The sequence below is a fragment of the Hippopotamus amphibius genome, chromosome 3, assembly GCF_030028045.1.
Source record: "Hippopotamus amphibius kiboko isolate mHipAmp2 chromosome 3, mHipAmp2.hap2, whole genome shotgun sequence".
Classification (NCBI taxonomy): Eukaryota; Metazoa; Chordata; class Mammalia; order Artiodactyla; family Hippopotamidae; genus Hippopotamus; species Hippopotamus amphibius.
Genome location: NC_080188.1, coordinates 58,436,095 through 58,453,826, shown reverse-complemented (window position 1 = coordinate 58,453,826; position 17,732 = coordinate 58,436,095). Strand labels below are relative to the sequence as shown.

The following is a 17,732-nucleotide window of genomic DNA, read 5'->3' as shown; positions in this document are numbered from 1 at the left end:
AGGTTCTGAACATTTTGAAGGTTCCAAGGTTTAGTTTAGCCTGGTTCCTCAGCCCCAAACTAACCGTCTTTATCCCGTTTTATTTACCATTATTCTATTTCCTCTGATGCTCCCTTCAAATTGTTCCTGGCCCTTCCCTAAATATGCCCTCATGTTCAAGCCTTTGCTAAGGCCTTCCCCTCCATGAGCAATGCCTTTTCACCCACCATAAGCTTCAGAAATCCCTTCTGCTCCCCCGACCCTGTTTCCTCTTCATTTTCCCAGCAGTTGGTTCTACTCTCGTGTGGCAGGAAGCAAATTTGACCTTCTATTAGATTACTTGGGTAGATGACTTAAACCTTCTACTGAAAGCAAGCTACCCACTCTGCAAGTACAAAAAGAAATAGTTCTGGTTACATTAAAACACCAAATTTATTGCATAATATTGAACTATATGCACACACATATAAAATAAACATTTTGTATAACTGTATATCTTTTGTAATCTTGTATTATAAAGACTGAAAAACTACCAATTTAGCAATTGGAATAAGTTTTAAAAACAAAAAGAAAAAGCAAAAAATCTACAATCCTTCATTGAGATTTGATGCTGTCTCACGGTTCATAAATACTTCTTTTTATATAAATAAGTCTTTTCTCTAGTGACTAGGAATTTAAAATTAGGCTGACATGGATTCTTTGCTCATGTAGAATTTTCTTATCCCAGGATGAAGAAGGTGGAGCATGTCATGATTTTGGAAATACATACATTTGCTTCAAACACAGTCCCCCCGAAATCCCACTGTAAACAAACATTTCAAATGCAATAAACAAAAGTTCCATAATAAAGAATGTCTTTAAGTCTTAGCAATTAGGGAAGAGGAAAAAAAATCCGAGTAGAAATTTTGCAATTTAAACAGAAATAAAAACTAAAATAGACTGCATGCATCCACTAGGAGGAAAGGAGAGGAAGGGACATTAAGTCAGGTAACAGTGAATGGGATGAAGTGAGGAGGGTGGGGAGGAAAGATGAAGTGGTAGAGACGGAAAGGGACAAGAAATTTATTATTTCTACTTTTCTGGGAGAAAATACTCCTTAAAAAATTAACGCAACTTGCTCCAAAAGCAAAACAATGGCGGGGGGGGGGCCTGTTACCTCATCTTGTTGTCAAAAAGGCTTGGCGGAGCAACCAAACAAAATTTGGCTCAGCTGCGAAGCTAAGCAGCTCTACGCGCCTTTGAGGAGGGCCGGGAATAGGCAGAGCCATAGGGAGATGGCTAGTCCCTAAAGAACTTTTTTTTTAGGCAAGACATTTATTAAAGGCTCCCATAAATTCTCAAGAGTTCCACCAAAGTCATGGACCCAGATTCAGCTTGTTGGGCTTGGGAATTTCTGAAGCAGTCCTTTCCTCCTCAGTCCTTAGGGTTGGGCTGCAGCAAGCCAGGAGCATTTCCAAGGCTGCGGAGAAAGGAGATGTTCTGAATGTGCAGGCAAGAAAGGACAGGTCAGTCAAATCCTTCTTGCAGAGGAATGAGAAGTTTGGAGGACAAGGAAGCGTTATGAGGAAAGATCAGGGCTGAGAGAGACATCTGGGGAACGCGAGTTTAAAAGTCCACTGCCATTTTATCCAACAGCATACAAGTCACAAGTGCAAGGAACAACGGGGAATTTGGTTTAGAAACAAAGTCACCTCCCATACAAGGGCCCATTTTTCACCCCATCCCCAACTCCTGATTTTTCAAGAAGGTTCCTGCTTACAACCCCAGAAACACATCAATCAGGTTCAGGATTCAAAAGTTCCAACCCGCTTATACAATAAAAAAATAGAACTCACTCCCCATGATTTTCTGTATGGGCCTCAGTGTGGACGCTGAGGAAGGAAAGGAAATCTGGGGCAAGCTGGGGAGCCTCAGGCCAAACTGAACCCCTCGTAGTTGTCAAGGGCCTGGGTCAGCCGTGCACGCAGGACCTCTTTGCTGCTGTACTTCGGGAGGTCAAGAAGGTTGTAGCAAGTGTGGGCCACAGGCAAGTACTCCTCCCCGCTGGCTGTGGACTGGATGACAATCTGCAGGCTGGCCATGCCGTAGATGGGAATCCGATCGCTGCCCGTCAGGAACACTGTGGACAGAGAGAAGGGGAATTACCAGCTAGGCAAAGGGGGAGCTGCTCTCCGCGGCCCTGGGAGCTACAGCAGGGAAGGGGTGACACCCTGTGGCTCATGTGAGAAGTACAACCACTTTTACGTGCCGGTACGTGTTACTGTATTAATATTAATAAATGCTCAATTATGAAGCAAGAGATTGCCTTTCAAACCCTGTGTTTTGGTTTTATATGGGTAGAAAGTGTGTACTTTTCATTGGCTAATTTCAGGCCCTAATTATACGCTGACACAAACCACCCATCCAATGGAAAGATGCTTAAAAATGCCCTCAAATAAAAAATGGCCTCAATCAAACGTGTGCCCTCATAAATGTTATGAGCCTTCACAGAAATCAAAGAGGAAGGGAACTGCTGACATAGGAAAAGAGCTGACCGCAGGGACACCAGAAAGAAGACTACAGTCTATGTGGCCTCAGGGTCTCCTCTCCCCTGTGTGTGGCTTAATACCCCCTTGGCTGGTGAATTCCCATTTGGGATTTGTTTGCGTGCCTTTCCTCATCTCTCCATTTTTCTTAAAGCAGCAGATCTGACACTGACATTATATGAGACATTTCCCTCTTGTGACACACTATGACTTGGAAAAAATAGACCAAACCAGCTGTCTTTTCCTGTTTTCTAGCGCTAGATAACCTTCTTTGTTGAATTGCTGGAAAATTAACTATTGATACAATGAAATCACTACTTAAGGAGCACTTTCAAATAACCTGCCACTACCTGAGGCTACGATACATAAACATTCTTGCCAAATCTGTAGAGTTAATAAAAATTTATGAAAGTCTAATGGTCTCTGAACAGAAGGTCTTCTTTCAAAGAAATCCCCAGATCAAGAGCAGGCCCCTCTTGATTGTCACAGTTCTACAAGCTCCACTGGCAAATCTCATCCCGTCATTTTCACTCATAGCCACTGTTTCTCAAGAGCCCATGTAACTGGGCAAAGGGGAAGCAGGGCTCATTTTAGGAATTCTCTTGTAAGATCTCCGCTTCCTCCATGTGAGCAGTAGAATCTGGGGGTAAACCTTGCATTAATACTAATAAATGCTCGTTCTTAAAAAGCAAAAGAGACTGTCCTTCAAGTTCTGTTTTTTTTCATCTTATACTGATAAAAATTTTATGCTATTCACTGCCTAATTTATGACCGATTATACAATGACACAAAGATTTCTACTGTTTTTAAAAGGGTAATTTATGTAAACTGGACTTCATTCTCTTTACCATCTTCACATGTCATCCAGCCAGTCACAAAGGACCATTTATTGTATGATTCCATTTACATGAAATGTCCAGAACAGGTGAACCCACAGAGACAGAGGACAGGTTGCTAGGGCTGGGAGACTGGGGAATGACTGCTAATGGGTACAGCGTTTCTTCTCAGGGTGACGAACATGTTCTAAAGTTAACTGACAGTTTCACAACTCTGAGTACACTAAAAACCGCTGAACTGTACACTTTAAATGGCTGATTAAATCTCAATAAAGCGATTATAAGTCACATCTCCCCAGTTACATCTGCAGTAGACACTTCTCAAAAGGCTAGAGAGATAAAGGAGGTGAATCCAAGCAATTCGATTTCATCAATGTAATACTTAAAGGAATCACATGTAAAATAACTAGTATTTTTAGAGCAATTAAAAATCAGTGAAATGCTTTTCTTCCTTTCACACAACCCATCCTGTTAGGCAACAAGTAAGGATTAACAACCTCTGCTGTGCCTCAGATATCACTAAAAAGTGTAAATATATTTCCTTACTTACCCTTTACCATTTAAAAGAGCTGAACTTCACCATATGCAGAAATGAAATGTGGACGAATACCATACTGATATTACTGATACTTACAGAGAAATTTCTTCTTCTTTTCCAATGGGAACTCATGAAATGTCTCCCAAAATAGTTTCACAGTGGGATGTGTGGCTGAGTAATCACCCTTGTAGATGGCAGTCTGCCCAAAAAGGACAAAAAGAAAAAAATTATCTTCCAGAAGCAGAATATTACAAGCGGACATGTGTATACCATTTGCAATGGAGATGAAGAAACAACCACCGAGATGCAGGAGGCCTCCAAATCCTACTTGACCACGGGACGCTCAGAAAGAGACCAGGCCCCGGGCATCTTTCAGGCTTACCTCTTCCAGTTCCTCCCAGTTGTAGTTGCTGTTCCCCACCATCATGGCCCTCAGTTCTGAAGGCTGGAAGAGCTCAAGCACTTTGCCACCACACACCTTCAGGAAGCCGCTGGAGAAAGCTGTGTACCATTCGTGCACTGAGATTTGGAAGACATAATTCACATAAGCATCCACAAATTCCTGCCTGCCAGGAGACCAAAGAAATAGAATATGTTTAGCCCAAAGTCGTGTAGAATTTATCAAGTTCCCTTTCTACACTGAAAAATCTCATCAAATTCTCTCATCAGGAGGCATCCTACAGCATCTAGTAGGTTACCACCCAACCCTAGGATTCCACCAAGGAGTCTCAGGTGATCTGCGGGTAGGGGAGGCAGGAAGAAAGGGGAGGAAGCCGGGTGGGTGGAACCATACTACTGACTTTATTTTACGTGAGGTGCTCCAGTTCTCATCTTGTTTACAGTCTTATATAATTTAGTTAAGAAAAAAATAAGACTTTTTCTGCTTAAAAGAAAAAGTCTGAGATAATCGTTCTAGACTACCTCCTTTCTCTTCAGAAATGAATAAAGCTAAAGCCATCAGATATTTGTATCCTCCCCTACTTTAAAAGATAATGTACGAACACCTTGCTATAAATCCCTTAATCACCTCCAGAAAGAACAGTCTTATACAATGGCTCCATCTCATCAATGATCAGTCAAATGCTAATTACGACAACAGCTTCCTGCAAGCCTGACTCATAGCAAGCTGGCTTCCTGGGCTGCTTATTGTAGATAAGGAGTTGGTTTTCTGGGCAGGTTTCTGCAGGTTGCAGGTCAGAGTTCTGGTTTGTTTTGTTTTTCTTTTGGGTGTTTGTGATTTTCTTTTTTTTAGCCATTTTTTAAAAAATTGAAGTATACTTAATTTTGAATGTTGTGTTAGTTTCAGGTGTACAGTAAAGTGATTCAGTTATATATATATATATATTAATCACATATATATTCTTTTTCAGGTTCTTTTCCATTATAGGTTATTACGAGATTTATCAATAGAATATATTTTCCTGTGCTATACAGCAGGTCCTTGTTGTTTACCTGTTGTATATATAGCAGTATATATATGTTAATCCCAAACTCCTAATTTATCTCCCTCCACCATCCCCTTTGGTAACCATAAGTTTGTTTTCTATGCCTGTGAGTCTATTTCTGTTTTATAAATAAGTTCATTTATATCATTTTTTTTAGATTCCACATATAAGTGATATCATATGATATCTTTCTCTGTCACAGTTCTCTTTTTACATATGGTCTGGCCATTGTCTGTATGTATATTCTGTCTCTGACTAGTGGGAATGTAAACTGTGAAGTAAGGCATAAACATCTGGGAGAAAAAGTTGACAATATCTAGAAAAGTTGAAAATGTAGATACCCTTTAACCCAGCTACTCTAATACCAGTTGGTGCCCCAGAGGGACTCTTCACATGAGAGCACAAGAAGACAAGTACAGGGTGTTCACTGCAGCATTTTCTTGTAATACAGAGAACTGGGAGAAAGAGAACTAAATACCATTAATATGAGAATGGACAAAAAAAAGACAGTAAAGTCATACGATGAAAACCATAAAGCATAGCACTTTAATGGAATTAATTAGATCTATATTTATCCAAAGGAATAGAATCTCAAGAACAATGCTGAGTGAAAACCACGTTTTTGAATGTTAAGTACAATATAATAGCACTTCTGTGAATTGTTTTTTTTAACACTTAAAACATCATTACCTATAAAAGATGGTGGCACTGCCACTTATTATGGCTTGTGACCCTCGAGCAAGTTATTTAATCTCTCTATGCCTCACCCTTTTCATCTGTAAAATGGGCAAAATAAGAGTACATAACTTATGGAACTATTATAAAAATAAAATGAATTAATACATGTAAAGTTCTTAGGACTGAGGCTGCCTTGTAAATGTTAGTGATTATTACGTTGCTTATGGCTATGAGATTTTGTGAGTATGAAGTTACATATATGACATATGTGTGTTTATTTAATAAAAGCATTAATGTAAAAAGATCTTTGTCTTAATATACATATTACAAAAATATAAAAACATGAAAGAATATGCATAAAATTCGTAAGAGTTTTGTCTGTGTAGGAAAGGAGGGTGAGAGGAGAGGAATAGGATTAAGGGGAAGTACAGAAAGAATTTCAATGGTTTCAGTAATTCTTTTTTAAAAAACCTGAAGCAAATACTATCTGTTTACTCTGGATCACAGATACAAAGACATTTGTCATATTAGTTTAGTGCTTTTGTGTATTTACATTTTTTTCTAAAAATTAAAAATAATCTGACGCTTTGAAGATAGATACTTTCCATGTATCTTTCTCTGTAATATACACTTCATAAAACTACAATCTGAGCATCTTGGGTTTCCTCGAGGTAGATCCAGTCACCAATAATTAACCAATCTACACCAATAACTAATGGTAGTGTGAGCCCTGACAGTTTTTTTTTTTTCTCTTTTTTTGTAATGTAAGTGCTTTGACTGTGAAAGCATCCACTTCAAAGTTAGCTATGGAGAATAAACACATTGCCAGCCACACAACCAGACTACAGAAAGAGCCAGGCTGCCTCTCCCCACTGAAGTTCCTTTGTTTGAAAAATCCTGGTTGATTTTGATAACTGACCATTTGGGCCACTCGTTTCTGTTTCTGTTTTTGCTTCCCATGCATTAAATTCCTGCTCTTATATTTTAAATTTACAAATAAAGAGTGAGCCCATGAAACCCTAGGGCCCCATCATCAACCCCAAAAAAAGCAGAACCCTAGACTCTCACTCACACTCTCTCGCTTTCTCTGTACCACCCTCAACCCAACCTCACTGTGTGGCCCCAGTGTGCCATGTAATTTCCAGGTCTTGTAAATAATATATCTTTATTTTTTTTCCAAAGTGTCCTGATGGTTATTTCTGAAGGGCATCTTGCAATCGTATCAGAACCACAACGGCTGGTCTAATCACAACATGGTTATCGATAGACTGAGACCTGCACAAAACACCAACCAACAGGCAATGTGATACAGTGGATAGCGGGGCAGACAGGGGTTCAAATCCAGAGTCTGTCATGTCCTGTATCTAACTACTAAGCCACTCTTTTCTCACCTTTAAAATGGGGTAAATGTTCAGTTTTAAAAACAAAAGCCACAAATGTAAAAAGATTATTGTACGTTTTAACTATAGATGCTGAAAGTTCTCACAATGCAGACAATGTACTGCTTTCCTGAAACCCATTAGACAAAGCCTGTAAGACAAAAAGACTGTTGCGTACCATCCAGTTCTACAAAGATCAAGTCAGAAGCCCGACTGCAGTCACCGACCTACAGTACACACTAAAAGGAATTGAAAAACAGGATGAAACATTCTGTGTTTTTTGGCGCCGAGATAGTTAAGATGCATATTAGGAAAAATTTCAACGACACCAGATTCTTGCATCTTCCCATATATAAATAAGCACTAAAATCATTAACTTGAGGTATCTGGGTTTTTTGTGATCAGCAGTATCCTTTTACCAATATGTATGTTTGACTATATGTATTTTCCAGCCCAAAAAATTCACATATATTGGCTCTTTCCCTATCTCTTCAGAGCAGTTCCTCAGGGCTCAGAGGCTGTCTCCCAGGCTATAGTCCTCAGTAAGGCCCCTGAATAAACCCAAAAATCATGGCTCTCGTGTTGTACATTTTTTATTTCAGTCAACAGCTGGCAACCATCAATGGACCTAAAGCAGACTTTTCTCTTTCACCTGAACTCTCCAAGGATCTGGACCTTGGTACCAGCCTCCCTGGAGAGTCCAGACAAATCTGGCTGAGTCTCTCCTGGTATCAGATCTCCTGTCTTGGTTGACAATCCTGGGTTTTATTCAGTAGTGGGTAAGAAAGGTACCTGACTTTCCCTAAGTAAGATACTAAGAAAGTGTTCAGTTGTAAGATTCTGAGAAAGTGCCCAGCTGAGAGAGCATGGGAAGATTCTGTTCATTTGAAAGACACTGGGAAGGTTCAGACTGGGTGATTAGGTAGGAGGCTGACCTGAAATCTTTCTTCAAATCCTCTACCTTAATAGGATTTGCTGGAATAAAAGTGAAGATACTATATGAGAGCTTTCACCTCCAAAGATAAGAGAGACAGCTCCTCCTGGCTCCTTACAGCTTTCTCAGGCAACTGAGGAACTTATGGGAGTGGTGGAGGCAAGTCCTCATACTATGTAGCAGTCCCTAGGGAAACCCACCCATTAAAAACTCAGTCATCCAGGGATACACACGTAAGAATTGGCCATTCAGCACTCAGAGCACCCACAGCATTTTTAGACTGCCAGGAGGAGAAACCAAGACACACAAAAGAGCTGAAACAATTCTAGGATGACACCCAGAAGGATTAAGCCCACAAACTGCCCACTGGCCCACCAGTTTTCAATAGTGATCTTATTCTGACAAACCAACTTTAAAATGAGAAACAGAGTCTCCCAAACAGAAAAAAAAGGGGCATCAGATAACCCCTGACTAATACCCCAGACAGGTTTACATATGTACAGAACTTATACTTGCAAGTACTTACTTAATTAGGAACTAAGGAGATCCTCCCTGAAATGGCAACATGGGGCTCTTTTGACATTCCAAAACTGGTTTTTGCATAAGCAGTTAGTGAAAGCTGGCTTGATAAAACATCATTTCAAAATTCTGACCCTTAGGGGCACAAAGTCCTTCTAGAAGGAGCTTGCATTTCTCTCCCTGCATCTTTGAGACATAAATGTTTTACCAGAGCTTTCAAGAACTCTTATCTTACTCTTATCTAGACCATCTCTCATTCCTGGGACTGAAGGAAAAAAGGGGGAAAGAGACCTTTTAAACCTAAGTGAGTAACCTTAACTTATTCCAGCTGTTATTTATAAATTAGTAAATTTATATTTTAATATCTGATTTATGACTAAGTTTTAAAATGAAGCTATAAGGGATGTCCCTGGTGGTCCAGTGGTAAAGAATCTGCCTTGCAATACAGGGTACACAGGTTCGATCCCTGGTCTGGGAACTAAAATCTCACATGCCACAGGGCAACTAAGCCCATGCGCCACAACTACTAGCTCCCATAGTTGTGCCACAAACTACAGAGCCCATGCACTCAACTAGAGAGCCTGCATGCCACAAACTACAGAGCCCATGTGTGCTGGAACCTGTGCACCATAGCTACTGAGCCCATGCACCCAGGAGCCTCCGCTCCACAACTAGAGAAGAGAAAACCCACATACCACAACTAGAGGGAAGTCCGCACCCCACAACAAAGAGCACGCACGCTGCAATGAAAGATCCCACGTGCCTCAAAGAAGATCCTGCATGCCTCAGAGGGGATCTGGAGTGCCAGAACTAAGACCCAACATAGCCAAAATTAAAAATAAACGATAAATCTTTAAAAAAAATGAAGCTATGAGATCTCTGGTTATATCTGTCTATATGTCTGTGTGTACGTTATAGATATATGTCTTTACTTCTAAATGGTATTGCCAAAAATAATTTGTAAATGAGCTCCACTCAATTAGCTTGAAAGAAATTAATCACTTATATAAAGTCTCAGAAATACAAAAGAAACTAACCCAAATGAATTTCAGGTTCACATGATCTGGGAAGTATTCAGTATTAAATTAATATTCAGTACTAAACTTAGTTTAAGTTTACTGGTATAATTAATACAGACTCTTTAGAGTCATCAACATTAAGTATAATACTTTTATTGTACCTAGGTTTACCAAGAAATCAACTAAGATCTTATTTCTGTCACAAAATTTGTCAGCAAGAAAAATAACCTGGTATGATGAAATTTTTTTAAGTAAATAAAGTGTGAATGAGATAAGAATTTTTAAGTGAACCCTTTAGGAATAATTATGTTTTATGATGTCTACTTAAAAATAGTCTCTCCAGATATTTGGTTACTTGAAACTTTAGAGTTTTGCTAAATTAGTTAATGTTAAATGATGGAACTTTACTGAATATCTAGATCATTCCAAAATAAAATAAGATACTGAAAGATTAATTACTGAATATAGATTTACAGAGAAAAAAGATATTCAGGACTTAATAAATATGGTGCCACACGGAGACATTTTCTATAAGAAAACACATGTTTTTTAGAAATTATAAATAGTATTCATAAGTCTGTCAATCTACAGGATGCTAACATAAAAGACAGTTTAAAATTGTTTACTTCTTAGTTTTCACTAGAAATTAAGGTTTTTAAGAGTTGAGAATTCTAGTTAATATATGTGATTAAAACTACTAAAATTAATAAGGGAAAAAAATCTTTGTATGCAAGAAAAAAAAAAAGGTATAAGGAATGGAAATGCATTTTGTTAAGGGAAAAGAAGGTAGTTTTGTCCTAAAGAGAGTTTAAAAAGAGAGAAAGAGAAAAAGGAGTACAGAGGTTCCTTAAAAAACTAAAAATAGAGCTACCATATGATCCAGCAATCCCACTCCTGGGCATACATCTGGATAAAACCATAATTCAAAAAGATACATGCACCCCAATGTTCACTGCAGCACTATTTACAATAGCATGGAAACAACGTAAATGTCCATCAACAGAGGAATGGATAAAGAAGATGTGGTACATATATACAATGGAATATTAGCCATAAAAAAGAACGAAATAATGCCATTTGCATACTGAGTGAAGTAAGTTAGATACAGAATGACAAGTATCATTTGATATCGCTTATAAGTGGAATCTAAAAAAAAATGGTACAAATGAACTTATTTACAAAATGGAAACTGAGTCACAGATGTAGAAAACAAACTTATGGTTACTGGGGGGGAAGGGGGAAGGGATAAATTGGGAGACTGGGATTGACATAAACACACTACCATATATATTGATAAAACAGATAACTAATAAGGACCTACTGTATAGCTCAGGGAACTCTGCTCAATGCTCTGTAATGACCTATATGGGGAAAGAATCTAAAAAAGACTGGATATATGTATATGTATAACTGGTTCACTTTGCTGTACAGCAGAAACTAACACAACACTGTAAATCAACTATACTCCAACAGAAGTTTTTTAAAGAGAGAGAGAGAGAAAAAGGAAAAGCATAGGAAAAAAATCTAAAAGTAAAACAAGGACGTTATGTCAATAGAATGATGTGGAAAAAATGCTGAGAAAAGTTTTGTGCATGGTCTGGACTGGCTAAGATTAGAATAAACTTAATTGAGTAAATAAATTATAATGTTAATAGTAAGACAGTGGAAAACTAGAATTTGGTTCTCTGTTAAAAGGACAAAGTTTTCTTGGAATATTTATATGATTTTGATAACACAATGTCAAGTTTTGGGTTTTTGGAGGTTTTTTTTTTTACTTTCTAAGTAATCTGTTGTAACTTTCTATATTTGCCTTTGAAATCTTTTATTGTCACTTCGGTTATGTGAATAAGTACTGTTTCACACTGACCTATTAATCCTATTTGACCAAGTGTTTTAAAAACTCTTGATATCTTTGATAAACTTCTTCAAATCAAGTTCTAAATGAAGTTCTTTTGACCTCTAGCTATCTTTGGGAGGCTTCAGAGGGCCCCTGAAACATCTCAAAGTGAAATATTAAACTAATTAGGCTTATTTGGTATGTTAAATTACATGGCTAGCATTATCAAATAAGTAGTGATAAACTGTCTTAGGTTATATTGTATGGGTAAGTTATTAATATAAATGTTGTAAAAATTATACGAAATTTCTAAAATTTGAATGTGTCCTGGTATAATGTTGTCATAATTCTAGTTATTATTTTAATATTGTATTAAATATATTTAATGTGGTAGACTTTGTAATTTCATTATTTTAATATTTTACTCTAGTATTTAATGTCTAAAATTTAATATTAATATTGTAATAGCCTAAAAAAAACAAACTTCTTTGACAAATGCATAGTAATCAGGTCTTTGTGCTTTTTTAAGTCTTTTGTCATTTACACATAGTTATTGTTTTACCCTGATGCTTTTACAAAAATGCTTCATCTCCAAGAAGATTCATAGAGGACTTCCTAGGTGGCGCAGTGGTTAAGAATCCACCTGCCAATGCAGGGGACACGGGTTTGATCCTTGCTCCAGGAAGATCCCACATGCCACAGAGCAACTAAGCCTGTGTGCCACAACTATTGAGCCCATGTGCTGCAACTACTGAAGCCCACATGCCTACAGCCCATGCTCTGAGAAGCCACGGCAATGAGGAGCCTGCACACCACAGTGAAGAGTAGCCCCCGCTCGCCACAACTAGACAAAGCCCGTGTGCAGTAACGAAAACCCAACACAGCAATAAATAAATAAATAAATAAATAAATAATTCACAGAAAGGACTTCTTGACAAGCATAGGTTTTTGGTAGCTTTTCAAATCATACTGCTTAACTGGGTAAGAAAGAATTCTAAAGGAAAACCTGATGGTTTCATAAAACCGTTAACAGAAGGTCAAGAATTAATGACAGACTGAAAGAACTGATGAGGATGCTTATAATTTTTATGACTGAAAAACTGCTGATTCTTTTTAATGTTTTATCTTTCCAGATTTGAGGAAACTTCTTCTCTTTCCTTTTAAGCTAACTAAAATTTATAGCAATTTGGTAAGTTATACCTTTGTAAGCAGAATTGAAACATTTATCGTTTGTTTCTCTCTGATTCCTCCAGAATTTGGAAACTCTTAGTATAATTCTTACTTTCATGGCAATGTAATTATTTGCATAACTTCAATAAGAATCTGTTCTCCTTATAACAGAAGATAATTGGAAACACTGGCTATATTACCATGACTTCAGATGGAATGTTATATTTGAGACCATGCAGAAATCAGATATGACCCAGACAGCTTTAAACGTGTCTTTGCTTACAGAATTCTCAGAAGCTTTATCAGGTGAATAAGGGAGGCCACTTCCTGGCAGGTGCATGGATCTCAAGATACTCTGTGGACCTAAAGAAGACAGGAACCCACCCAAATCTGTAAGATACTGCAGGCAGAATCTGATGCCAAGTCCTTGGCATGGCTTTTCTGGCCTTGAGAGGCCTTTTAAAAGTTCTGAGATTCCTTGTGAAAGTTCCAGTAAAACCAATTTCAAAGAGCCTATATGATCTTAATTTGGCTATGTTTGGCAGAAATGAGAGTGATTTTAGAGAGAAAAAAACTGTTTCAGTGAATTTTAATTTCTAGTGTTGTAACTGTCTTTGTGATTTGTATTTACTGCCTAAGACTAAATAACTTCCTAGATGGCTCCTTGTTACTATACTGCATTACTGTAAGATTTAACTGAACTATTAAAAGGACATTCTAAATTTGTTTCTGAAGCTTACCACAGTAATCTATCTTTGAATAAAGACAGATGCTCCATGACCTGCAAACAGGAGATAGTATATTGGAAAGACATCATTTAAAGGACTCTGTCCAACCTAGATGAAAGAACCTCTATCAGGTACTCATAACTAGCTCATGCACAGTGAAACTAAAGGGAGATGATTCTTGGATTCATATTTCCCACTGAAGAAGGGCCCCTGCACCAGACTGGTCTATAGAGAGGACTGCTGACCTCAAAATCACCTTAAAACAATGCTCGAGGATAAGGACAAGAAGACAATATCAGAAGTAGACAGCTATACTAATATGCCAGACCAGACCAATATGATCATTTATTTAGTGTTTTCTTGATTTCTTGAACTTCTGCATATGAATCAAATGTTTTCTATCATGGGCATAATCCTATATAAATTTCAAAAATCAATCCAATTTTGGGGTTTGTGGTCATGTATCTACATCTAGCACTTCTGGTTTACCTTGGTGGATTTCTTATCTCCAAGGCTCTAATTGGATGGCCCTTACAAAATTTATTTTAAAAGAAAGAAGTTGTAGGGCCATTACTGATATTATTAGATGGGAACTCCCCACTTGGCCAATCAATCATACTTTTTCTGACCCTGGCCATAAACATGAATTCTCTTTTAAAGTTACTCAGGTTCAATCAGAGCAATGAGCTAAATTTCAGACAAAGAATATAACTTCCCAATTATTAGAAGGGACTCTCCCTCAGGTACAGGATGGATTTATATGGCTAACACTGGGCTAGGGTCATTTAAGTTTAAGGGCCCCCTATATTGGGAACACTGAAATCATATTAAAGATAATCAGCCAAATAACACTAGAAAATTAGACTGAGTGCCTTATGAAAACTGCCAACATATCATTTCCCCAAAGATAGCAATTGGTATGGAAGAGACTGGGTCAGGTGACCAGGAATACTGGGTTGCACCTAACGGAACTCAATGGCTTTGTGGCACCAATTTGCGGCCCTGGCTTCCGCCAGGATGGATTCGAAGATGTATCCTACGATTCCCTCAGGTTCAAGGCCATACATGTGCCAATTCAGATATGACTCCAGCAAACTGACCATGTATATAAACCCGATGGGTCAAGAGATCTGTATTTCACTGGTATGACATTTAGCAGTTATTTTTGTGCCTTCAGTAGGGTTGGAAGATGTAATCACCCGCATCAAAGCCTTGACAAAATTCACTCCACAGGCCTTAAATGACAGTAATCAGGCTACAAGCCTACCAAATTCTGAGGTCTCTATGATGAGAAAAAGCAGTATTACAAAACACATGGCCCTTGATAACTTTACAACATCTCAAAGAGTCAGGAACCTATGCCATAACTCGAACTGAATGCTGCATTTTCATTTGAGATGAATTTTCTAATGTTACACACTTAATAACTCACATGAGGAATCTGATTTCTGCCTAAAGTGATTCACTTCCTAGTCTTGGTGATCTTTCAAGGAACAGATCTGGTTCTAGAAGCTCATGCTCAAATCTCTTCTTGTGATCTTATTAATGTTACTAGAGATATTACTTACATCCTGTATAAGATTGCTGTTTCTTGCATTACCTGATGTGTAACAAGGTCTCAGATAAAACTAAAGGTGGCTCAACATCTTCAGGCAATTGATCACATATATAGCCCTATACAAATTTAAGTGTAATAGTGCAACTCTAGCTATGGGAAAAGGAACAAGGGAGAATACTTCCTAGATCATAACAGACTAGTAAGACAAATGATCCAGAGAATTTTTAAGTTATTAACAGTGCCTAATCCAGAAATAGCACATTGAGTAGCCTATCAATGATATCCTCACCTGACCTAGGAATGAGCCTTCTTAGCACTGTGGGACAAATTGGTAACAAAATGCCTCCCAAACCTTGGTCAGGCGTATGATCAAAAGGGAGGGAGTTGTAAAACAAAGAATGTTGCCCGCCATCCAGTTCTACAAGGATCAAGTCATTTGCTACTGCAGTCACTGACCTATAGTACACACTGAAAGGAATTCAGGACGAAAATCGGAATGAAACACTGTATTTTGAATATATGGGCCCCTAGATAGTTAATACATATCTAAGGAAGAATTTCAGTGACCCCAGATTCTTGCATCTTCCCATATATAAATATGCACTTTTTGTGTAATTAGCAGTAATCTTTTACCAAGATGTATTCTTGACTACATGTGTTTCCCAGCCAAAACATTCATATATACTGGCCCCTACTCTACTTCCTTAGAGCAATTTCTCAGAGTTATCTGAGAAGCAGTCTCCAGGGCTATAGTCCTCATAAGGTCCCCGAGTAAAAATGAAACTCACAACTCTCATGTAGTGCATTTTTTAATTGTCAACAGTCAATAACACTTTTCTGGTATAACTGCCTAAGAAAAGCACCAACAGCATGATTTTTTATTATAGCCTGCGATGGTTAATTTTATGTGTTAATTTGGTTAGGCTATGGTGCCCAGTTGTTTGGTCAAACCTCACTTAAGATGTTTCTGAGAAGGAATTTTTTAGATCTGATTAACTTTTAAATCAGTACGCTGAGTAATGCAGATTAGTCTTCATAATGTGGGTGGCCTCTTCCAGTCAGTTGAAGGCTTTAAAAGACTAAGGTCCTCCAAGAAGGAATCTGGCCTCCAGACTGCCTTCTGACTCAAGCCTGCAACATCAACTCCTGCCAGAATTTTCAGCCTGCCATCCTGCTCTGAAGATTTCTGACTTGCCAGCCCCACAATCACACATGCAGATTCTTTAAAATCAATCTGTGTGTGTGTGTGTGTGTGTATTATTGGTTCTGTTTGTCTGGAGAACCCTTAGATTTAGGTACTAGAGAGTGGGGTACTACAATAGTAAACACCTAAAAACGTAAAAGTGACTTTGGACTTGGGTAATAGGTAGAGGCTAGAAGGGTACTGAGGCAGTGATAGAAAAAGCCTAGATGGCCTTGAAGAGACTTGATAGAAACATGGACATTGAAGGAGATTCCAGTGAGGGCTCAGAAAGAAAACAGCAGAGCTGTAGAGAAAGCTCCTACTGTCTTAGAAAATATATATATTAACTCATAAACAGAATACTGCTAGAAATGTGGATATTTCTGGTGAAGTCCCAGATGGAGATGAAGAACACATTATTTTTTGGAAATTGGAAAAAAGCCATCTTGTTATAAAGTGGCAGAGAACTTGGCCAAATTTTGTTCTAGTGTTTTATAGAAAGTAGAACTTCTAAGTGATAAACTTGGTTATTTAGTGGAGGAGATTTCTGAGCCAAGTATTGAACGTGTGGTCTGGTTTCTTCTTGCTGCTTATAGTAAAATGCAAGAGGAATGAGATAAAGAGGAAATTATTAAGCAAAAAAAGAACTAGAATTTGAAGGTTTGGAAAAGTCTCAGCCTATCCAGATAGCATGCTCTGGAAACAAGGCCAAGGGTGTAGCTAGACAATGGTTTGCCAAAGAGATCAGACATGTGACTCATGGATCCAATCAACCATCTCAGCAGAAGCCAGGAACAGAGATGTGGCTATCCAGGAAAGATCTGTGGAGGACCCTCTTGTCTGGTGACTTGGACCCCCGTGAACTGCCTGGGAGGCCAACAAGGTTTATGAGAATTTTATACCAGCAGAAACACTGCCAGCTTGCACTGAAGGAGCAGAGAAGGTAAATAATGAAGAAAAGCTGTCAGGATTCCACGGGTGTGAAATGAGCCAGCAGAGCTAACTGGCTTCGAAGAGGTGTTATCGTTCAAGAAAAGGGAAGAATGACCCCAAAAGCAGATGAGTCCAGCTGGGCTATCACTGCCAACGTGGGCATAGGTCCAAGAACTAGGGCCAGCATTTACATGGCCCCAGAAGGCGGGACTACCATCCCAGTGGGCCAGAGGACAGAGCACGGAGCCGAAGAGGAGTATCCTCCAAGTCTTAAAATCTAATGAACAACCCAAAGAATAGGAGAAAATATCTGCAAAGGAAGCAACCAACAAGGGATTAATCTCTAAAATATACAAACAGCTCATGCAGCTCAATATCAAAAAAACAAAGAACCAATCAAAAATGAGTGGAAAATCTGAACAGATATTTCTCCAAAGAAGACATACAGATGCACATGAAAAGATGCCCATC

General features: G+C 38.4%; 1 protein-coding gene across 7 annotated transcripts in view; it reads right to left on the bottom strand.

Moving 5' to 3' along the window:
* Nucleotides 1-398: 398 nt before the first annotated feature.
* HERC3 (HECT and RLD domain containing E3 ubiquitin protein ligase 3) overlaps nt 399-17,732 on the bottom strand; it is a 121,220-nt gene continuing 103,886 nt past the window's right edge. For 6 of the 7 annotated variants that reach the window (XM_057725835.1, XM_057725840.1, XM_057725838.1 and 3 more), the window contains 3 exons: nt 4,261-4,444; nt 3,975-4,077; nt 399-2,098 (listed from right to left, as the gene is read on the bottom strand). In XM_057725835.1, the coding sequence (XP_057581818.1) occupies nt 1,890-2,098; nt 3,975-4,077; nt 4,261-4,444 (496 nt within the window). In that variant the 3' untranslated portion in view covers nt 399-1,889. Of the gene's footprint in view, nt 2,099-3,974; nt 4,078-4,260; nt 4,445-17,732 lie in introns of those variants that run through there. The other variant, XR_009052513.1, reaches the window with a different exon arrangement.